The sequence below is a fragment of the Cervus elaphus genome, chromosome 11, assembly GCF_910594005.1.
Source record: "Cervus elaphus chromosome 11, mCerEla1.1, whole genome shotgun sequence".
Classification (NCBI taxonomy): domain Eukaryota; kingdom Metazoa; phylum Chordata; class Mammalia; order Artiodactyla; family Cervidae; genus Cervus; species Cervus elaphus.
The window spans coordinates 97766952-97791678 of NC_057825.1; the positions used below are offsets into that span (position 1 = coordinate 97766952).

At 41.2% G+C, this 24727-nt stretch overlaps 1 protein-coding gene across 8 annotated transcripts in view; it reads left to right on the forward strand.

Annotated features, from left to right (window-relative positions):
* The window catches only part of AFF3 (AF4/FMR2 family member 3), a 612117-nt gene that overhangs the window by 493687 nt on the left and 93703 nt on the right, over positions 1-24727 (forward strand). For 5 of the 8 annotated variants that reach the window (XM_043918593.1, XM_043918592.1, XM_043918595.1 and 2 more), the window contains one exon: positions 23749-23789. In XM_043918593.1, the coding sequence (XP_043774528.1) occupies positions 23749-23789 (41 nt within the window). The remainder of the gene's footprint in view (positions 1-23748; positions 23790-24727) is intronic. The other 3 variants (XM_043918598.1, XM_043918594.1, XM_043918596.1) reach the window with 1 other exon arrangement.

A 24727-nucleotide genomic window follows, 5' to 3' on the forward strand; every position in this document is an offset into this window, starting at 1 on the left:
CACTTCATCAGGGAGCCTTCAGTAGTCTTAACTTGGGCCCCTTGTTAGTCCCTGTCATCATAACCTAATCTTTCTTCTTAGGTCTCATCATAATTTTAGTTATATATTATATTTACTTTTAAAAATATCTCTACCAACCAGATTGGAAGTTTCCTGAGGGGAAGGAACTGTATTTGGCAGAGCAGAGGTGCTGTGTACTTGCTAAATGGATATGTGAATGATGCATAATGTTAAGCTGAATTAAGAATACTTCCTGCTGCCTATTGTTAAGTATCAAGGATGACTTTCCATCTATTTCTTTTATTAAACACTGTGATTTTTCAAATTAGTCTTATCAGAAGATCAAAGGTGTTGACAAAGAAGACAAAAAGCACAGACCCAAGGTCAAAAATTGTCTGTAGATAAATACACAATTCACCTATCTATTTAGGAGAAAACACTTATCCAATCTCTGTAGAAACATCAACAACTGCTTTGTGCTCAGTTCTGTCTAACTCTTTGTGACCCCATGGACTGTAGCCTGCTGGGCTCCTCTGTCCATGCAATTCTCCAGGCAAGAATACTGGAGTGGGTTGTCATGCCTTTCTCCAGGGGATCTTCCCAACCCAGGGATCGAACCCGGCTCTCCTGCATTGCAGGCAGATCCTCTACTGTCTGAGCCACCTAGGAAGCCTACAGCTTCATGCCAGGGCATACTGAGGTTAGTTATTTCCAGAAATCTCCAAAAACCAAGAGAATGGATTTCTTCACAGCCTCCCCTTTCACACACTAGAATTTTGACTGTAATCTCTAGGTCTGGAATTGTGACCAGGTTTAATGAAATTTGGAGGTTTAAGAAAAATGGATGTTCAGTCTCATGTTTATTCTTATAATTTTCATACTTTTGACTCTCAAACTGGAAATAAGACAGATGATTTGAGAGTCAGATTTCTTGTTTGGGCAAATTAAGGAAGGACATAGAATATGTGTGGCACCTCCTTGTCTGTGACCCTTGGCTTTAACAATTCTGGACACCAGTGTTCCTTTGGAAGAAAGTGATGGAGTTAAAAGATTTAAGACAATGTGCTTCCTGAAAGTACTAAGTACTAAAGGAATTTTTTGGTGGATTTGGAAGGGAGAGATGAATTATATTGCATATCTTCCCATTCAGTGAAAAAATGAGTTCTGGGACTTCCCTGGAGATCCAGTGGTTAAAACAACATTCTTCCACTGCAGGGGGCACGGGTTCAATCCCTAGTTGGGGAACTAAGATCCTGCATGCCACTCATTGAAGTCAAAAATAAAAGTAAATAAATAAAAGGCAAGTTTAAAAAATGAGTTCTGCCTCTCAAGTGAGGAGGGTGAGCTTGGGCAGTTGGACATAGCAAGTACTTAGTTGAAATTATTATAGCTAAGGTGTAAGGACAAGGCCACGTGGTTAAAACATTCAACAAGGAGCAGCTGAGATGGTGTCAACTGCAAACAGTGTTTCAGAGATGACAAATACATTAACTCAGGGAAGTAAGGCACAGGGATCCAAATTGAATGGCTATGTGTGTGCCTGCAGCTTCCAGTAATTACATTATCCACACATATTAGGCAGTCTTTTCATTTTAATTATATAACTGCATTTTTCTCTTTAAATGAGCATGGTTTATCCACTTAAACTGACAGTTTTAATTTTACAGGCAGTGATCATGGGATATAATCTGCAGAGGGAAATTTTCCTACTGGCATCATTTGCTTCTCACAATGAAGAAAAGTTACCTTTTAATCCCCAGTCAATATTTGGAGAGCCCACAATTAATTTAATAGATGTCCACGTAGTTAACATAAATCTGCAAGTTAAAGAGCCAGTTATTTGCTTCTTCTTAATGCATAGAGTGCTAATAACCTCTCTCAAAAAGAATCTAGTCCTCTGAGAAAAATGCTAAAGTTTCGCTCATCAAGGTGTCAGGATTATAGGTGAGGCCACTCTGAGTGCCGAATTGCAGTTCTTACTGCTTTTTGTTAACACTGGTTTCTTATGAAGAAACATGCAGAACGTTCCCATCTCAATTTTCTGCTCTTTACTGTAGAGGTCACTGGGTAAGTAACATCAGCTCTGAGTGTGATATTAAAAGCAGATTGCCGATTGTAATGGCCGCTGTTCATTTTCTCCCTTGTTCCTTCTTAATATGACAATTGCATAACAGAAAGCAGAGCTTTTCAGAACCTCTGAAGCCATCAGCAGGGCATGCCCATCAGTCACCAGATGAATCAGCTGAATGACATGCAGATGTGAAGTAAAAATACAGGAGGTTTTTGCAGCCCAGCTCCACTTCCTTGGGTGCATTTTTCTTCTCAGGATCAGCTTGGTGGATGCTGAAGTTCTTGGCCTGTGAAAATTTATTACCCGCAGAGTCAATCTGCATTCAGGCGGCCAAGTCTGAATAAATAGAGTCATTGTGCTTGTCTGGGATTTGTGGCCAGAGTTCATCCAGTCAACTTGACATTCACATCTCAGGAGATTCATAAAAGCCAACACCCTGGTATGTGCTCTTGATTCCTGCCAAAATTGTGTAGAATTATATAAACAGGAGTTGAAGCAGTAATCAGGACCAGGTTTGAGGGCTGAGGCTCCAAAATCAAGTTTCTGCTACATTAGAAATGACCTGTATCATAGATGGGATTTGTAGCCAACAAGAACTGAAACATTTTTCCGTAAAAGTCATTCTCAGAACAATCTTGAATGCCTACTAAATGTCAGATATCCTGCAAGATGCTGGCTTGTCAGTCTTGATGAATTACACATTTGTAATATTCATTATGATCATTTAACCTCAAAATTCCAAAGTACTTTTTAAATGCTGGGAAATGCCCTGTTCTCAATGACTATACAAAAAAGTATGTATTACATATATTAAGTGAGAGTCGCTCAGTCATGTCCGACTCTTTGTGAGCCCATGGACTGTAGTCTGCCAGGTTCCTTCATCCATGGAATTCTCCAGGCCAGAATACTGGAGTGGTTAGCTGTTCCCTTCTCCAGAGGATCTTCCCAACCCAGGGATCAAACCCAGGTTCCCCGTATTGCAAGTGAATTCTTTACAATCTGAGCTACCAGGGAATGTATATAAAATATTACATGTATTAAATCTAACAGCAAAAATGAAAAAAGGAGTAGTCTAGGTTTGTTTTTATTTTTAGTCTTTCATTAATGTTGTACCTAAGCTAACTATCCAGTTTAATTATACTGATAGATTGGTTTCTTGTTAATATGGAAACAAAACAGTAGCTCTCTTTGAAAATGATCAGATCTTGGTCACATGAAGTAATCATCATTCAAACCTCAGTCACAGTCGGTGAAACACCAGTGCTCAACAGGAGGTTTTTGTCTGTTTATTTGTTTAATGGCCCTAAAGTTTAGTTAGGTAATCTTTTATACATAAAATTTTACTATCACCAGAAGCAAATGCAAAATTCTTTTAAGATGGCCAGTTTTATTATGTGATAGCACTCTCTTTTTTAACTTTTTGTTTTATATCAGAGTATAGCCAATTAACAAGGTTGTGACAGTTTCAAGTAGAACAGTGAAGGGACTCAGCCATACATATACACATGTCCGTTCTCCCCAAAACTCCCCTCCCATCGAGGCTGCCACATAACATCAAGCAAAGTTTCCTGTGCTGTAGAGTAGGTCCTTGTTGGTTAACATGATGCCAGTCTTTATAAACATCATTTGTGAGCAGCATAAGCATAAATGGGGATACACAAGAATGTAGTTAAATCTGTTTTATGTTAATCAACAGGCATTTCCAAAACTGAAACAGCCAGCCAACCTAAAGGTCATGGAGCTCAGATATACCAAGGCCCACAATCTTGTCTTCTAACTTTTTTTCGCAAACCTCCTCTGGGGGCCTGAGATTGATGGAAGCTTAGCTGTGTCCACTCAGCGTGGACCATGGGATGTGACTAATTTCAGTCTGAGGATCCTCAGTGGGTATCTGGAAAATGAGAAAATTATGTAGAAATTTAAAGGTGATCCATTAAATTTGGGCAAACACACAATTAACACAAAAATGGAGAAGCGTGGCTTTGTTAAGCTGAAGAATTCAGAGGAAGCTACATTTTGGCAACTAAGCCAGGCTTTTTTAATGGATATCAGAACCACCAAAAGAGACTCCATTCAGAAAACAGAAGAAGATAGGCATGCTCTTGTCAAATGAAGTCGCTAGCCCCGCACTGGTTGGCAGAGGAAGTGGAAATCTCCCTCCAAAGGACTCTGAGGGAGAGCCCTTTGTCCTGTGACTTTTATGGGTTTTTTCCTTCAGTAGCATTTGCAGAGGGGCAGCCATTCAAGAGTGGATGCTCCCTGGAGTCTGCGCTATCACTCATACCCAGCCTAGGGGGCCTTCACGTGGGAGAGGCTCTCCCTACAGTCATTCACGTTTCTGGTCCAGATATGCGCTTGGAAAGTTTTATTTGTGTTTGTGTTTTTCCAAGTCTTCTCCAAGTAGGGCCGGTTATCTCAGAAGCACAGCGTTCCTCAGGAGACTGTCTTAGGCTCTTGTTTCTGTAATATGGGGAACAAAATCATCAGCGGGAATTCAGTGTCCCTGGGCACTTGCAGTTCCATCCTGGCCAGATCTGTAGCTGAAAGATTGTGCTGAGTGAAACAAGACGATCTTTAAGGAGCCGATCAAGGACTTACCAGGTGGTCCAGTGGTTAAGACTCCGTGCTTCCCCAGCCAGAGTCACAGTTTCTATCCCTGACCAGGGAACGAAGATGCCGCATTCCACAGGGCCTGGCCAAGGAGAAAAAAAAAGCAGCAGACCAGACGGTTTCTGAAATGTCATCAGACATGGTCCTCTTCTCATAGAAAAGTGCTAGCGTACGAGGCCGCCAGAATCTCCCTCTGGGGATGTCTCTGGGTACCCCTCCTTTCTACCTAGACTTTGTTCCTTTTTTAATCAGTTTTATTGGAGTTTTATTGCCTTACAATGTTGTGTTAGTTTCTGCTGAACAGGAGAGTGAATCCCTGATACATATACATGCACTCATTTTTAGATTTCCTCCCCATTTAGGTCACCATAGAGCATTGAGTAGAGTTCCCTGTTCTAGTAAGTTCTCATTGGTAATTTATGGTGTTCAGACACTCAGTCGTGTCTGACTCTTTGCAGCCCCACAGACTGTAGCCTGCCAGGCTCCTCTATCCATTGGGTTTTTCAGGCAAGAATACTGAAGTGGGTTGCCATTTCCTCCTCCAGGGGAATCTTCCCAACCCAGGGATCGAACCTGAATCTCATGTCTCCTGCATTGGCAGGCTGATTCTTTACCACTAGTGCCACCTGGGAAGCCCTATCTATTTTACACATCGTCTCAGTAGTGTATATATGTCAATCTCAATATCCCAATTCATCCCACCTTCCCTTCCCCTTTGGTATCCAAAAGTTTGTTCTCTACATCTGTGTCTCTCTTTCTGCTTTGCAAACAAGTTCATCTCTAACTGGACTTCATTCTTAGAAGTCCGAGGCAGTTGAAGGAAAAAGATGCAATTATACATGCTATGTGTGAGAAGACTTTCAAGTATAAACCATCAAGCAGTGGTCACTTGAGAGGTGAAAATCCTAACACCAATAGTAAAACAATCAAAAGTGCTTCAGCTTTCTCTTATGTTATCTAATTGGCTTGCAAAGTGGAATTATGAGGCTCTTTCCTAATGGTGACAAACCCATTTTTACATTCAAATATTGCTACTTTGTCTAATTCAACAGGATGTGTTGTGAAACAGAAAGCCAGACTTAGATTTTGGTTCTTCAAGCACAGGTTGCATTTTTAAGAAAACTATCAAAATATGTATGTCTTGTCTTCAGACAAGAACAAAGTAACACCTATCTTCTGCACCCCTGGGTCTGGGTTGCATTCATAGTGACGAACCACGTACTGCAGCAAGGGGAAGTGAATGCGACTCCACCAAAGCATCGAATGAAGGTAGCGTAAGGACTCTGTTAAAAGCTCCAAGAGGCATTTGGCAAACCCTCAAAGCAGGGGGTGAGCAATCCCAGTGTCCGCCCGCTCTGCCAAAGATGAGTTACTAATGGGCCGTCGTCATCCTGGCTGCACTCAAGGTCTGGCCTGCACTGAAACTGCCCGGTGTGAAGATTCGAGGAGTTATGATTGACCGAAGCCCTGAAGAGCAGGCCAGAAAGCCAGGCAGCCACGTAGAACCCACAAGGCCTGGATTGCATCACCCTGCACACTCCCAATTTAGCCTCCCACTCCCAAGAACCAGAAACTGCAATTCACGTCCTACTCAGAGAGGGTCTTGGGGCAGCTCAGCCATCAATAGTTGTTGATCCTATTTGCATTCACTTTGAAGTTGACAAACATGTGTGCGTGCGCGTGCACACACACACACACACACACACGGACTCACTCATGTGAAAGGTGCTATTGCCTTGCCAACATTGTCCCAGAATGAACGCTTCTGCCGCTCTCACTGACCTGAGAATGGACCACTGAGCTTGGCTCTTTCACCTTCGAGCAACAGCACCAGACCTGGAAGGGCAGGCACCCCCTTTACATATGCAGTCCTGTTACAGTGAGCCCTGGAGATTAAAAAAAAATGCTTCCCTGGGGAGTTTCTTGCAGGCTCTAAATAACCAATATGCTTCTGCCTAGCATACCATTCTTGAGGAATCAAGATTAGTCTCAAAAACATAAAGCCCTCCCATCTTTAGGTCTTTGGGAGACACTTAAGAGATGACTCCTGCGTGAGCGTCCCCAGAGAGTTCTCATCTCCAGGTCTGTCCACATCCACTCTGTGTCCCACCAGTCCTCTTGGCTGGGACGGGCAGAAACCAAAATGTATCCAGGCCCCTTCCCTTCAGTCTTTGCCCCAAAACCAAAATGCATATGGACCCCTTCCCTTCAGTTTTTGCCCTGAACAGTCCACAGCTCAACAAAGGCAGGACCAGGGTGCTCTCTGGCACTGTGCATGTCCAGTTGTCTTACTTTCTGACTCTGTGACCACAAACAAGCCTTTAGTGAACCTCTGTTTCAGTATCTTAATGTCAGTAGACAAAAATGCTAAAGTAGATTTAAAAAAATTTTTTTAAACAAAGAACCTAATCAAAAAAAAAAAAAGGGCAAAAGACCTAAATAGACACTTCTTCAAAGAAGACATACAGATGGCCAACAGGCACATGAATAAATCCTCAACATTGCTAATTATTAGCAAAATGCAAATCAAAAATTACAATGAAGTATCACCTCACATCAGTCAGAATGGCCATCATCAAAAAGTCTGCAGATAATAAATGTTGGAGAGGGTATGTAGAAAAGGGAACCCTCCTACGCTACCAGTGGGAATGTAGTCCTTTAAAAACTAAAAATAGAATTAACCATATGATCCAAAAATCCCACTCCTAGGCATATATCTGAAAAAGATTAAACGCTAATTGAAAAAGACACATGCACCCCAGTGTTCAGAGCAGAACTATTTGTAATAGCCAGGACACAGAAGCAACCTAAGTGTCCATAAATAGATGAATGGATAAAGAAGATGTGGTATATATACACAGTGGAGTATTAGTCATAAAAAAGAATGAAATAATGCCATGTGAACCAACATGGATGGACCTAGAGATCATACTGAGTGAAGTAAGTCAGACAGAGAAAGACAAATACCATATGATGTCACCTACATGTGGAATCTAAAAAAGGGTGATACAAATGAACTTATATATAAAATAGAAACAGACTCACAGACATAGAAAACAATCTTGTAGTTACTAAATGGGAAGAGGAGAGAAATAAATTAGGAATATAGGATTAACAGACACTTACCACTATATACAAAATGGATGAACAGCAAGGATATACTGTATAGCACAGGGAACTATATTCAGTATCTTGTAATAACCTATAATGAAAAGGAATCTGAAAATACATATATATGCATATATATTTGTGTATAAAGTATATATGTGTATGAATCACTTTGCTGTGTACCTGAAATTAATACTATTGTAAATCACCCATACTTCAATTTTTTAGAAGTATTTTAATATAAATAGATATTTGCATAAAATTATTAAACTATATATTTTAACATCTTCCCCTTCCCTTCCTCTGCTTCCTCTTCCCCTTCTCTCCACAAATGTTCTTTATTTACATTGCTGGAAGTTTTTTTTATTTTTTTTTGTTTTTTTTTTTTCAATGCCATTCTCCCAAATCATCCCACCCTCGCCCTCTCCCAGAGTCCAAAAGACTGTTCTATACATCTGTGTTAATTTATTTATTTTTTAGTTGAAGGATAATTGCTTTAGAGAATTTTGTTGTTTTCTGTCAAACCTCAACATGAATCAGCCATAGGTATGCATATATTCCCTCCCTTTTGAATCTCCCTTCCATCTCCCTCCCATCCCACCCCTCTAGGTTCATACAGAGCCCCTATTTGAGTTTCCTGAACCATACAGCAAATTCCCGTTGGCTATCTATTTTACATATGGTCATGTAAGTTTCCATGTTACTCCTTCCATACATCTCACCCTCTCCTCCCCTATCCCCATGTCTATAAGTCTATTCTCTATGTCTGTTTCTCCATTGCTGCCCTGTAAATAAATTCTTCAGTACCATTTTTCTAGATTCCATATATATGTGTTAGAATACGATATTTATCTTTCTCTTTCTGACTCACTTCACTCTGTGTAATAGGTTCTAGGTTCATCCACCTCATTAGAACTGACTCAAATGTATTCCTTTTTATGGCTGAGCAATATTTCATTGTGTATATGTAATACAACTTCTTTATGCATTCATCTGTCAATGGACATGTAGGTTGCTTCCGTATTCTAGCTATTGTAAATAATGCTTCAGGGAACAATGGGTTACATGTATCTTTTTCAATTTGGGTTTCCTCAGGGTATATGCCTAGGAGTGGGATTGCTGAGTCATGTGGTGGGTTTATTCCTAGTTTTTAAGGAATCTCCATACCATCTTCCATAGTGGCTGTACCAATTTACATTCCCACCAACAGTGCAAGAGCATTCCCTTTTCTCCACACCCTCTCCAGCATTTATTGTTTGTAGACTTTTTGATGATGGCCATTCTGACTGGTGTGAGGTAGTATCTCATTGTGGCTTTGATTTGCATTTCTCTAATAATGAGCGATGTTGAGCATCTTTTCATGTGTTTGTTAGCCATCTGTATGTCTTCTTTGGAGAAATGTCTGTTTAGGTTGGGCTTCCCTGGTGGCTCAGATGATAAAGCGTCTGTCTGCAATGCAGGAGACCTGGGTTCAATCCCTGGGTCAGGAAGATCCCCTGGAGAAGGAAATGGCAGCCCACTCCAGTACCCTTGTCTAGAAAATCCCATGGACGGAGGAGCCTGGTAGGCTAAAGTCCATGGGGTCACAAAGAGCCGGACCCGACTGAACTACATCACTTTCACTTTTCCCCACTTTTTGATTGGGTTGTTTTTCTGGTATTCAGTTGTATGAGCTGCTTGTATATTTTGGAAATTAATCTTTTGTCAGCTGTTCCCTTTGCTATTATTTTCTCCCATTCTGAGTGTTGTCTTTTCACCCTGTGTATAGTTTCCTTTGCTGTGCAAAAGCTTTTAAGTTTAATCAGGTCCCATTTGTTTATTTTTGTTTTTATTTCCATTACTCTAGGAGGTGGGTCATAGAGGATCTTGCTTTGATTTATGTCTCGAGTGTTCTGCCTATGTTTTCCTCTAAGAGTTTTATAGTTTCTGGTCTTACATTTAGGTCTTTAATCCATTTTATCTTTGTGTATGGTGTTAGGAACTGTTCTAATTTCATTCTTTTACATGTAGCTGTCCAGTTTTCCCTGTACCATTTATTGAAGAGGCTATCTTTGCCGCATTGTATATTCTTGCCTCCTTTGTCAAAAATAAGGTACCCATAGGTGCATAGGTTTATTTCTGGGCTTTCTATCTTGTTCCATTGATCTATATTTCTGTTTTTATGCCAGCACCATACTGTCTTGATGACTGTAGCTTTGTAGTATAATCTGAAGTCAGGAAGGTTGATTCCTTCAGCTCCATTCTTCTTTCTCAAGATTGCTTTGGCTATTCAGGGTCTTTTGTGTTTCCATATGAATTGTGACATTTTTTTGTTTTAGTTATGTGAAAAATGTCATTGGTAATTTGATAGGGATCACATTGAATCTATAGATTGCATTTGGTAGTGTAGTCATTTTCACAATATTGATTCTTCCTACCCAGGAACATGGAATATCTCTCCATCTGTTTATGTCATCTTTGATTTCTTTCATTAGTGTCTTACAATTTTTTGTGTACAGTTCTTTTGTCTCCTTAAGTAAGTTTATTCCTAGATATTTAATTCTTTTTGTTGTAATGGTGAATGGGATTGATTCCTTAATTTCTCTTTCTGAGTTTTCATTGTTAGTATATAGAAATGCAAGCGATTTCAGTGTATTGATTTTGTCTCCTGCAATTTAGCTAAATTCACTGATTAGCTCTAGTAATTTTCTGATACTGTCTTTAGGGTTTTCTATGTACAGTATCATGTCATCTGCAAACAGTGAGAGCTTTACTTCTTTTCTGATCTGGATTCCTTTTATTTCTTTTTCTTCTCTGATTGCTGTCACTAGGACTTCCAGAACACCCTTGTCTTGTTCCTGATCTTAGGGGGAATGCTTTCAGTTTTTCACCATTGAGAATAATGTTTGCTGTCAGCTTATCATATATGGCCTTTACTATGTTGAGGTAGGTTCCTTCTATGCCCATTTTTTGAAGAGTTTTAATCATAAATGGGTGCTAGATTTTGTCAAAGGCTTTTTCTGCATCTGTTAAGATTATCATATGGTTTTCATTTTTTAATTTGTTAATATATATCACATTGATTTGCATGTATTGAAGAATCCTTGCATCCCTAGAATAAACCCAACTTGATCATGTTGTATAAGCTTTTTAATGTGTTGCTGAATTCTGTTTGCTAAAATTTTGTTGAAGATTTTTGCATCTATGTTCAACAGTGATATTGGCCTGTAGTTTTCCTTTTTTGGTGCTGTCTTTGGTTTTGGTATCAGGGTGGTGGTGAGCTCGTAAAATGAGTTTGGATGTGTTCCTTCCTCTGCAATTTTTTGAAAGTTTTAAAAGGATAGGCATTCGCTCTTCTCTAAATGTTTGGTAGAATTCTCCTGTGAAGCCATCTGGTCCTGGGCTTTTGTTTTTTGGGAAATTTTTTATCACAGCTTCAATTTCAGTGCTTGTAATTGGGTTGTTCATAATTTCCATTTCTTCCTGGTTCAGTCTTGGAAGATTGAACTTTTCTAGGAATCTGTCCATTTCTTCCAGGTTATCCATTTTATTGTCATATAGTTGTTCATAATAGTCTCTTATAATCCTTTGTATTTCTGCATTGTCTGTTGTAACCTCTCCTTTTTCATTTCTAATTTTGTTGATTTGATTCTTCTCTCTTTTTTTCTTGATGAGTCTGGCTAAAGGTTTGTGAATTTTGTTTATCTTCTCAAAGAACCAGCTCTTAGTTTTATTAATTTTTACTGTTGTTTCTCTCATTTCTTTTTCTTTTATTTCTACTCAGATCTTTATGAGTTTTTTCCTTCTACTAATTTTGGGGGGTTTTGTTCTTCTTTTTCCAGTTGTTTTAGGTGTAAAGTTAGGTTGTCTATTCTATGTTTTTCTTGTTTCTTGAGGTAGGATTGTATTGCTATAAACTTCCCTCATAGAACTGCTTTTGCTGTATCTGATAGGTTTTGAGTTGTCATGTTTTCATTGTCATTTGTTTCTAGAAATTTTTTATTTCCCTTTTGATTTCTTCAATAACCTATTGGCTATTTAGAGTATTGTTTAATCTCCATGTGTTTGTGTTTCTTATGGTTTTTTTCTTGTAACTGATATCTAGTCTTATAGCATTGTAGTCAGAGAAGATGCTTGATACAATTTCAATTTTCTTAAATTTACTGAGGTTTGATTTGTGACCCAAGATGTGGTCTCTCCTGGAGAATGGTCCATGTCCATTTGAGAAGAAGGTGTATTCTTCTGCATTTGGATGGACTGTCCTGAAGATATCAATGAGATCCATCTCATCTAATGCATCATTTAAGATTTGTGTTTCCTTCTTAATTTTTTTTTGATGATCTGTCCATTGATGTGAGTAGGGTGTTAAAGTCTCCTACAGTTATTGTGTTACTGTCAATTTCTCCTCTTATGTCTGTTAGTGTTTGTCTTATGTATTGAGGTGCTACTGTGTTAGGTGCACAGATACTTACAATTGCTCTGTCTTCCTCTTGGATTGATCCCTTGATGATTATGTCATATCCTTCCTTATCTCTTGTAATATTCTTTATTTTAAGGTCTATTTTGTCTGATATGAGGATTGCTACTCCAGCTTTGTTTTGCTTCCCATTTGCATGGAATGTATTTTTCCATCCTCTCACTTTCAGTCTATATGTGTCTTTAGGTCTAAAGTGGGTTTCTTGTAGACAGCATATTTATGGGTTTTGTTTTTATAGTCATTCAGCCAGTCTCTGTCTTTTGGATGAAGCATTTAATCTATTTACATTTAAAGTAATTATTGATATATATGTTCCTATTGCCATTTTCTTAATTGTTTGGGGTTGATATTGCAGATCTTTCTCTTCTCTTTTACAACATTTGTTGTAAAGCTGGTTTGATGGTACTGAATTCTCTTAACTTTTGCTTGTCTGAAAAGCTTTTTATTTCTCCATCAATTTTGAATGAGATCCTTGCTGGGTACAGTAATCTTGGTTGTAGATTTTTCCCTTTCAGTACTTGAAATATATCCTGCCATTCCCTTCTGGCCTGCAGAGTTTCTGCTGAACGATCAGCTGTTAAACGTTTGGGGTTTCCCTTGTACGTTACTTGTTGCTTTTCGCTTGCTGGTTTTAATATTCTTTCTTTGTGTTTAGTCTTTGTTAGTTTGATTAGTATGTGTCTTGGCATGTTTCTCCTTGGGTTTATCCTGTATGGGACTCTTTGTGCCTCTTTCAGTTGACTGACTATTTCCTTTTCCATGTTGGGGAAATTTTCAACTATTATCTCTTCAAAAATTTTCTCACACCCTTTCTTTTTCTCTTCTTCTTCTGGACCCCTATAATTCGAATGTTGGTGCATTTGACAGTGTCCCATAGGTCTCTGAGCCTGCCCTCAGGTCTTTTCATTCTTTTTACTTTATTCTCCTCTTCAGAAGTTATTTCCACCATTTTATCTTCCAGCCCACTGGTTCGTTCTTCTGCTTCAGATATTCTGCTATTGATGCCCTCTAGGGTATTTTTAATTTCAGTAGTTGTGTGTTTGTCTGTTTATCTTTAATTCTTCTAGGTCTTTGTTAATTGATTCTTGCATTTTCTCCATTCTGTTTTCAAGGTTTTGGATCATCTTTACTATCATTATTCTGAATTCTTTTTCAGGTAGTTTGCCTATTTCCTCTTCATTTATTTGGACTTTGGTGTTTCTAGTTTGTTCCTTCACTTGTGTGGTATTTCTCTGCCTTTTCATTATTTTTTTAAAACTTATTGTGTTTGAGTCTCCTTTTCCCAGGCTTCAAGGTTGAATACTTTCTTTCTTTCTTTTGGTTTCTGCCCTCCTAAGTTTGTTCCAGTGGTTTCTGTAAGTTTTGTATAGGGTGAGATTTGTTCTAAGTTTTTTCTTGTTTGTTTGTTTTTCCTCTGATGGGCAAGGCTGAGTGAGGTGGTGTCTCATTCAGCGTCTGCTGATGATTGGATTTGTGTTTTTGTTTTGCTTGTCGTTCATATGAAGCATCCTTCACAGGGTGATACTGGTGGTTGGGTGATGCCAGGTTTTGTGTTCAAGTGGCTTCCTTTGTGTGAGTTCTCACTATTTGATACTCCCTAGGGTTAGTTCTCTGGTAGTCTAGGGCCTTGGAGTCAGTGCTCTCACTCCAAAGGCTCAGGGCTTGTTCTCTTTGTTATAAAGAGTAATAGTCCAGTGGAAGCCATGCACAGGGTGAGGCCTGGGGTAAGTGTGCGGACTCCTGTGTTCTCCCAGCTGACCCCTCTCGCCCAGTCTCCAAGTTGGCATCTACATTGCTGGAATTTTTTAGGCTTATTTAGATAATAAAAGGAGAGGAGTACAGGAAGGAGCCAGAAAATTGATTTATCTAAGTAAAGGCAAGTAGCTAATGATAGAAGAATAGATCTAGAAGTCAGAGGAGGAGGTGAGAATAGTGAGCTAGTGATTTGGGGGAGAGGGGCCCAGAGATGGGGAGTCACATAGAGTAAAAGAATCTCTGATTTAGTACCTTGATAGAAGCTTTTACTGAAAAATGCCACAAGGAAGAAAATGAATTTTTTTTTTTTCTAAGAGGAAGGGGGAGGAACAGACTTTCTTTATGTTGCTCATTTATACATTTTCTTACAGCATTCTATTTCATTCCAAGGTCAATTTGCAAGGTTTTTTAAAATGTAATTAATTTATTATTTGGCTGTGCCGGGCCTTTGTTGCTGCATGCAGGCTTTTGTCTAGTGGCGCATGGGGGCCACTCTGTATTTGCAGTGTGTAGGCTGCTTCTTGCGGTGGTTTCTCTTGTTGCAGGACATGGGCTCTAGGGCATGTAAGCCTCAGGGTTGCTGCACATGCGCTCATTAGTTGCGTTTCCCAGGCTCTAGAACCCAGGCTCAGTAGTTGTAGCACATGGCCTTAGTGGCTCCATGGCATGTGAGTTCTTCCCTGGTGGCGCTAGTGGTAAAGAACCCACCTGCCACTGCAGGAGACATAAGAGACTCGGGTTCTGTCCCTGGGTGGGGAAGATTCCCTGGAGAAGGAAATGGCAACCCATTCCAGTATTCTTGCCTCGGAAATCTCATGGACAGAGGAGCCTGGCAGGCTGCAGTCCATTGGGCCACAAAGAACTGGACATGACTGAGTGACTGAGTGTGTACACACACGCACATACGTGTGGAATCTTCCCGGGTCCAGGGATGGAACCCATGTTTCCTGCATTGGCAGGCAGATTCTTAACTACTGAGCCAGCAAGGAAACCCCAAAATGAATTTCTTGTAAGAAAGCAGGTACATAGAGCATGCCATTTTGATTTTTAACAAAATAATAGTTCAGCAAAGATTTTTCATATCATCTTACCTGGCCAGCTGCAGCCCATGGGGTCACAAAAGAGTTGGACACGACTTAACAGACTAAACAACAACAGCAGCTTACCTAAAAGAGTAACGCAATTGAAGGGTAACGCCGGTTTAAACACAGAAGACTGACTTTCTCGTTCTTTTAAAATTAAGAAAAAAAAAAACTCTTTGGTTTGTAATCGTACTAACAAAAGCGTGAATAAACTTTAAAATCTGTGAGAGACTTTTAAATCTGTTGCTGATTTTGAGTTCTCATCCTCTGACACAAATCTTTTTAGCGATGAAGTCAAACTGAGTGAATGAATGAATGAGAGAAAGTTAATCCATCCTCCGTCAGGGCTTTGGCAGAGGCACCAGCATGTCTTGGTCACTTAGGGACATTGTATTTGTCCAGTATCTATGTGCCCTGTGCTGTTGGTAGACCTTGTACTGTACCGAGAGTTGCTCAGTCATGTAACTGGCACCCACTTCCTGTCCTTAAGGAGCTGGTGTCTAGCCTCCCTCAGTCTACCCTTTATAGAGTGAATTCCTAGATGCCCTGGTAGAAGAGGCTACTTGCTCTAGGACAGTGATGCCACAGCTCTTGAAGCACAAGTTGTTCCCCAAGACCTGGCAAGGAGCTGAGTGTCACCCAGCTTGCTTCTGCCTGGCCCCCCACCGCCCCGCCACACTAACAGCCTAATGCATGGCTGTGGGTCTTCCTGCCATTACCCGCCCACCTCAGACTGACCTCTTAGCACCATATACCACCCCCTCTACCACACAGACCTCCTCCAGGAATCTACCAGGACTCTCTGACCCATAACGTTGCCCTCATGGTGGTCTGTATGGCCCATCACTCTGGGTGCCTATATCATCCCAGGCCCTCCCCAGGGCCATCGCCTCCTGGGAGGAATCTGACATCAGTCACTGTAGTTGGAGGACAGCCCCTGGGGCATGTGCTCACACTATCCCCACACCTTCCCTTCTTTCTCCTAACTCTTAGCAGCTGCCCCCAACTCTTCTCTTGTGATGGCAAACCCCTCCTGGATGCAGAAGAGGCAGCCTGACGAATGTCACCATTGTTCATAGAGTTGTCTCTAGAGTAAAATGTCCTGGAAATGCTCAGTGAAGACAAGAGTGCCTCTTAATCCCTCTCAGAAAGTTTGAATTGCCAAGTTAGGATGGCCACCAACCTTAAATAGGCCCCCAGATCGGTGCGTTGGTAACAGAATCCACATTTTAAGATAATGTTATCCAGCAAACCATCTGGTGTCATCAAGTCTAATCAGCACTTCCCATAGGATATAACAAGTACTAATAAGTGTCAGTTGCTTTCTTTATCAAATCCTTGGTAGACATATGCAAGTCAAAGCCATGCAGTTAAAACAACCAGTCAAAATTTCTCTAAAGAAAAGTATATCCTAGTTTTTCAATATAGTAAAATAGAGAAAGAATATACAGCTAAGAGGAAAAAGTGTATTTCAGCAAAGCTCTGAAATTGGAGCCGTGGCACATAGTAGCATTCGCTAGAAGTTACTACTCACATCCTACCTCAAATCCCACTGCAGGTGCTGTCCATCCGAGGGAGGCTCTTTCCAGCAGAGTGAGGATGAGCTGAGATCTCTGCCTTTAGTGATCTTCAAGGGACTTGAGTTTTAGCCAAAACTAAAATTCCTGTGAAGCAGATGCCAAGTCCCCCAGGAAAGAATAGAATCCAGCGCTAAGCCATGTTCTGACCAGGAGCTCTGAGAGTGGAGGGTCAACAGGAGCTTGAGTGGTCAAGGCAGTCTTCATAAAAAGGACCTCAGGTTGTAGGCAGACTCTAAACAGAGGACAAGCTGGAGGAAGAACAGGAGAAGCACCTACTTGATTTAAAGAGACACCAAGAGTCGGGGTGGTTTGTCCACAAGTGACCACATTCAGCTGTTTGCTTCCTTTTTTGGCAAGTTCCTCAGCTCCTGAAATTCTATGCTGCTCATCCTGATCGTGTTTATATTTGTAGAGTCATCTTTATTCGAGTGACTGTATGTTGTGCCCCAAGAAAGCAGGATTTTCTCCTCTTGTCCCTGACACCCATTTGGTTAGCATCCCCTTTCACTCTCAAAACTGTTCTTATTTGGATGATGAGTCATAGTGTCACCCCTGACTCTGCCTGACCCCTGTAGAGAACAGGATAAGGTCAAAGTCCACTGAGCAAAATGCTTCCTAGACAGCATTTCTAGACACCTAAAAATGCCAAGTACTCATTATTACTTTAAAAAAAAAAAGAAATAGACTGTTTCCTTTGTCATGCAAATATTGCTAAATGGATTGGAAAACACCAAATGGAAACTCACAACATAAAGTTAAAGACGCTCATCAACTAGAACCAAAATGAAAAACAACAGCATAAAAATTAAGTTAATGAAACATAAAATGTGCTAATAGAGGTAGAAGGAAATTAAACAGGGAAATAAGTTAATAAATGCGAGTTTCAACTTGAAGAAGAATGGCAAGAAGACACTAGGCCTTACCAGCCAGAATTCCTAGAAAGATGTGAGCGTCCATGTCAATTTCATAGCCTGCTTCAATAACAGCCAAACACAAATGAACTAAGATTAGCTGCGATCATGTTTATTCAAGTAATTAAAGGTGGAGACAACCCTAACACAGTGATGTGATGTGATCGTAATTACTGCTGCAGTGGTACCTCCTTGACTGTCCTGGTCATAAACCTGATGCTGTGTAGCAGATGGAGGTCATGCCCACAGGAAATGCAGAGACAAAAGTGTGTCCTCCCCAGCTGGAGTCTAGATCTGCTTCTCTTAGGCCAATACAAAAATGCAGATCCAGAAAATCAAACCATCTCTCTACTTGTGATTGTCACTTGCCAAAAACATGTTGATGTTGTATTCTTAGCTGGCATTTAACAGTTTTGTCTCACAAATCCAACTGTCTACTCAACATCTCCTCTTGACATCCCATAAGCAATTGGAACTTTGCACACCCAAACTTTTGGAAGGGCAGCAGGGAGATCTTAGCATTTTTTAAATGCAGTTTTAAAAGTTACTTTCCTTTTCAGTTACTACCAAATATTGGCTGTATACCCCATGTTGTACAACCTCCTTGAACCTGTCTTACACCCAGTAGTTTATATATCCCCCTCCTCCCTCCCACTGGTAACCACTAGTTTGTTCTCTATATCTGAGTGTGTTTCCTTTCCAGTATATTCACTAGTTTCTTGATTTTTTTAGAGTCCATGTGTAAGTGACATCATACAATATTTGTCTTTCTCTGTCTGACTTAACTTCACTAAGCATAATGCCTTCCAAGTCCATCCATGTTACTGCCAATGGCAAAGTTCCATTCTTTTTGATGGCCGAATAATATTCTATCATATACACGTACCATTTCTTCTTTATCCTTTCATCTGTTAATGGAGATTTAGGCTGTTTCCATGTCTTGACTATTGTGAATAGTGCTGCCGTGAACACTGGGGTGCATGCATCTTTTCGAATTAGAGTTTTTTACACGCCCAGACCTAAACTCTGCCTTTGTCCTGCTTCTGCCCCCATCTTGCCTGTCCAAGTCAGTGGTTCTCCATCCATACCAGATGCTCATGCCAGGAACCTGGGACTCATTCCTGACACCCTCCCCAACATTCAATCAGTCAACAGTTCCCTCAAGCCTGCCTCCAAAATGTAACATGAACTCTCTCCATCTCCACTGCTTCCATGCACTTCTCTTGCCTAGAGCACTGCAAGTGACCTTCAACTTTGTCCCTTCCTCTCCCAATCCATTTGCCACACAAAAGGCAGAGGGGTATTTGAAAAATGTAAGTCATATTGCCTTTCTCCCTACTCTTTTTTTCTTTAAATTATAGATTCACCGGAAGTTGCAAATAATGTACAAGAAGGTCCCACACACCCTTCTCTCAGCTTCCCCTCATGTAAACCTTTCAGTGACTTCATGTTGCTGTGGATAATGTCCAAAATCCTTAACCTGACCTCCACAACCCTTGAGACCTGCCACTGTCCCCACCGCTCACTAACGTGCCTGACAGCAACCTTGCTGTAGCTCCTCAACTGAGCAGGGATCCAGACCTGCCTCGGGCCTCTGCTACTAAACAGTTGTCCCTTCCTCCTTCTGCATTCATACTTTTCTTATTCAGTAATGTTACCCCTGCTTAGAGAGGCTTCCTTGTACATTCATCCCAAACAAGGACCCTTCACATTCTGGTTCACAGCTCCTATCCCCTTCGGTCACAGCCCTCGTCATTAGAATGCTTCTGTGTGTTTAACCGTTTGCGTCTGACTCACCTGGAGATTCTAAGTACAGTGTTGCAAAAGCTTTGTCTATTTTGACTGTCACCCAAGCCAAGCCCAGTACCTGCACATAACAGGTACATCAGATTGCTTTACAGTACTCCTCACATGTTAGTTCTGTTTCTGTCATTAAGAAAGAGACTGGATCATGCTGAGACCTCACTGAATTCCAGTCTTTTCCCTTTGTTTTCTCCCCACTCCAGTATCCATGAACTTATTCACCACTCGACCCAGTGACAGTAAGAGCACTTAATTTCCTCTTTAACTTCCTGTCGATAACAGATTGTGACTAGTAACTCATCTAGTGTACATTGAAACCTGCAAGTCTACTGATTAGGCTCCCAAGCACCAGCTTACTATAATAAAGACAGAGAAAAGATGTCATCTCTTGAAGAGAACCTGGAAAATGATTATTTCTGGCAGAAAATTTGTTTTGACTCATAGACTTACCCTTCAGAGTCATTCATGAATGAGTAATGAACTCAGGAAAGATCAATGATGCATGCTCTTAACCCTCTCAATCTATTCTGCTGAGAGCTGAATAAAAAGAAAGTTACAAGAGAAGATGATTTAGGAAGAGAGAAATACGGTTGCTGTAATGTACAAGTCTTAAGAAAACGAAAGTGGGCAATTCATCTAGTTTACTATGAGTAGTTTTTCAGGCTTCAATCATGAGTCACCTAAGTAATTTTTCTGTGCTGTTTAATTCCAGTGTTTATTTATTTTATTATTTTCCAACAGTAAAATAAAATAAATAGTATGCAACTGCCAAAGTTTAATGCAGTAAAAAAAAAAAAAAAGTTGGTGGTCTTTGCTCTGGCATGTAACATAGAGTTTTAATGCCATAGCTTTTTTTCCTCAAGGAGTTATTTAAAACATTTAATATATTCTCATCTCCTTTCTTGATGGATGATGAGCCATCTTCTGTTAACTTTTTAATGATGGAGAATAACTACAAATTAAATAGCACAATCAAAAGCAGGCATTAAAAATAGTGGTGCAGGCAGTTGTGTGGACAGACTGCAGAGTGACTGGTTAGGTGCATGATGTCTAAGCCTAGAAGGACCTATTGGTCCCAGGATCATGTCTATCTGCTAAAGGAAAGCAGCCCTCGTTCCCAGCTTCAGCTCAGCTTGCATTAGAGGCCTCGCCCACATCAGTCCTATGGAGTTATTCTCAGCAGGTACTACCACCTGGGAAGCATCCATTCATAGGTATTCTAGTGATGGGCATCTGAGTTTTCTGTTGGGGGTTTGTTTTGCTTTGCTTCTGCTTCTTAAGTCATCTTCTTATAGATTGCATATCAACAAGCGCTGTGTTTTCCTTATCACAAAAGCCAGTGGGAAGTATTTGCAGGCAGGAGAGAAAGTAATCAATATACTTTTTAAAAAATTGACATCCAGGGCTGGGGGAAAATTCAGATGCCATGAGAGAGATTTCTGTTGAACTTCTAGTCATATCTCCTGTGATTTTTGTTATTCCAGGAAGAGTCCATCTCCAGTGCCTCCTACTGAGACAGTGTGGAGAGACTGTGCTAATAATATGTGCCATCTTTCCTCTGGGGAGTTCCAGATGCTTTTTTGTATACTTAGCCAAACAGAGTCAGGAGTAGAAAGTGAAGTTCTTTGCAGGGATACCTTCCAACATGCAGACCACCTTGCTGAGTGAGGAGAGACCCCCTTAGGAGACAAACCAGGGAACAGCGGTGGCTCCCTGGCACCAGCTGGGTGATCTGTGAATGTGCTCCTGGGGCGGCCCTCACAGAGGAAGGAGAGAGAGGAGGGGAAAGGATGTGCCTCCTCTGAGGTGTCCCAGGGGGAGCCGGGACTCCAGACCTTCTGCCAGCCTCTCTCCTCTCCCCCCTGCCTCATTCCGCTCCCTCACGTGTCCCCAGGAAGAGAACGCGCAGCACACATTCTTGTTTCCTGTCTTGAATGGATGACGTGACCCTAGAATGCCAGGACAGTCAGGCTTTCACTCCCTGGAATCCAGGAAGGGAGGAAGGGGCAGCTGCCCCGCGGATTTTCCCCAGGACCTGGACCTCGACTGGCTCCCTCAGCACCCATTCGGGGAGGGTAAGGGTCGTTTGAAAACCAAGGTCTGGGTTGAGGACCAGAATACAGGTCCATAATATAAATGAAAGGCAGAGCCTGTCCCAGGGCATAAGACTCTCCATTCCCAGTAACAGATGTGATGTTTTTTTCTGACTCACTGGGGCTGTGTCCCTTGCAGACTTATCTAAATTTCTCATCTTATTTTCCGTTCCTGGTGCTCAGCCCCCAAGCTCATGTCCCCTGGGCTCTTCCTTTGAAATCTGCCTTTCATTCCTACTTTGCTGCAGTGTCTCCACGGAGACACCCTTGTCATTTTAAGGGGAGAGTTTCTGATCCTACCAGGGTCGCCCCTGACTTTTAAAAGCCGTTCGCACCCTCAGGGCAGGTGCTAAATGCCAGTAGTGAACCCCTCATGGGGTTCACACAGAAACACCCCCAGCTCAATTCCGGACGCTCTTGGCACTGGGCGAGGGGAGCCCAGGTGAGAACCTCTGCTGGGCTCAAACAGGCCCTTCCTCTGCCATCCAGTCCGGGACCAGCAGCGCCTCCTCCCCCTGGACCACAGTTCAGTAGGAAGGGTCCCCTACGGGATGTATTCATTGGCATTTCCTCTGCAGATATCCCCAGAGCACCTGCTAACAACTGCACACACTGCTTGAGGATCTGTAGAACCCTGGTGGCTCAGACGGTAAAGAATCTGCCTGCAGTGCAGGAGACCCAGTTTCAACCCCTGGGTCAGGAAGATCCCCTGGAGAAGGAAATAGGAACCCACTCCAGTGTTCTTACCAGAGAATCCTGGTGGGCTACAGTCGGTGGGGTCACAAAGAGTCGGACATGACTGAGTGACTAAAGATCCACCAGCCATTAGTCATCACTCATGTCCGCCCCTTCTTAGCTCTGTCCTACCTTCACCTTTTTTAAAAAATTATTTTTAATTGGAGAATAATCGCTTTACAATATTGGGCTGGCTTCTGCCATGCAACAACAACCTTCACTGTTTTATTTGCATGTTATCTCATCAATGTCTGCAAGTCATCCCTGGACCTCCATTCTTACTCTCTGTCTGGAGACTCAGCTTGTCCAGGACAGTGACCACTTCTTCTGCTTTTGCCTTTGTCCCCCTTAGCACCCAGGGCAGTCATCTTCTGTGTAGTAGGAATTCAGTGAGTGTTGATCTGACTGACTGATCCATGGATATGCTACTATCACCAGGGGTAGCTTTCATTTCTGTGATAGGGATAATGGTACTGATGTGTCCTTTTTTCTAATCTGAAGATTCTATTTTGTCTGCTTCCTGTGAAGAAGAAGAGCATGGGAGACGTTATTGTCTCTGATAAACAGTAAACTTTGACACCTGTTGGGTCAAAAGTGAAGACGGACCATGTACACTGCTTGTCTCCTATGTGGACCCAGAGGAGGCCTTGGTCTTCGAGGCCACGCTTTGATCCCCTCCCCATGTGACTTCTCATCGGAGAAGACAGTGTGCTCTCTGCCTTCCATAGATTCAGGAGAAGGCAAGTGGGCAGAAAAAAGAACAGGCAAAGGGAAAGTGAGTGGACAACTGGGAGAATCTGAAGGAGCAGTGGAGGCCTCCTTGTTTTCTTTTTTCTTTTAATTTTTCATTATGGAAATTTTAAAACACATACAAGATTTCCCAGAATACTGTAATATTCCCCCAATGAGCTCATCACCTAGCTTCAAGAGTCATCAACCCAAGGCTGTCTCGTTTCATTTATATGCCCACCCCCTCTCTCTCCCATCCGGTTATGTTATTTTAAATCCCAACATCATGTAATTACATTCATACATATTTCAATGCGAATCTCTGAAAGACTCTTTAGAAATTATGTTAACTGTGTCTAAAACATATCAATAATCACCTAATATCATCTCAAAGCCAGTCAGTGTTCCAATATCCAGTTGTGATGACTTTATCAATAAATCTGAAAACTGGGAGTAAAATTATATCTTCATTGGGAAAGTAATGGCAACGGAACCAAAACAGATCCTTTTCTTACAGGAAACTAGAATAAAATAGTGTTAAAAAATGATTTCAGGAAGTAAAAATGAAATAGGTCTCCTCAAGCTCTCCCCCTGGTGGCAGGTGTGCCCAGCGGGTGGCTTCAGTTAACTTCAGAAATGTTCATTTCCTAATATTCCTGATAATACAAAAGGGTTCTCGACTATGTTACTAGTAATTTCATATTTGGCCACCTGGCAAAAAATGTGGGTGACACAGGGTTTTTTTTTTAAGTATTGATTGAGCGCATAATTTAAAAGCGAGAATATTAAACAAACATCTCTGCCCTTTCTTCCAGCAGGCAGCCCAGAGAACGGCCCTCCACGCTCTGTCTGACAGGTACATTTTGTCATTTTTATGAACCATAAATTGCTTTATGAAACATTGAGCCCTATTTATTGTGGCATATAATTCATAATCGGATTTTGTCCCTAAAGTATCTGTGAACTGGGATGTTAAACATTTTGCATGCTTCGATTTGTCATGCATGTGTGGAGTTTATTACTGCAAAAATCGCCGTGTTGTATTTCATAGAAAGTATGGAGAATCCCTCGTTGTGCAATGAAACAGGAGACAAGAAACGTGGAAGGAAAGTCCTGAACGGTGCAGTAAATTCTGAAGTTTGGGATTGGTTGAGATCTGAGCTCATTTTTCAACAATAAGTACTTCATTTATTCTGGGGTGTTCTCTTCAGACATGTTCCCATATCACTTCTCCAAGAGCTGTCTGTCTTCTGATGAGATTCTCTCTCGAAATACTTTATGCGCGGAACCTAGTTCATAGTGCTGTGTGCCTGACTTTTTACCCCTCACTTTGGCTTGTCTTTTCTGACTTGTGTTATTGAATGAGATATGGAAGCCTAATCAGTAAACATATTCAAACTGTATTTCACATCTTGCTTTGCCTATAAGGCTGTGTAAAGATAGTTGAGTGGGGATATATAATAAGTTACTTCCTAGAGTAGACTTGACCATTTATTGGTTTGGGTTGGTTTTTTATTTCTCATTTGCCAAGGGGTGTGTGTGTGTGTGTGTGTGTGTGTGTGTGTGTCTGTGTGTTTTAAAGAACTATCAGGTGGTAAAGATGAAGCCTTGTTTTCTTTCTGTCCACAAGTGATGTTCTTACAAAGTTAGAAAGACCTGGAGGAAACGTCCCACTCAGCAGGCTAGCAGACACCTTGGCATTGTCTAGCTACCATCACCCCACTCCTTTCCTTCCCAGTTCTTTTTTTTTTTTTTTTTTTTGTGGAATGAGCTGTAATTGCCTGTGTAAACCAG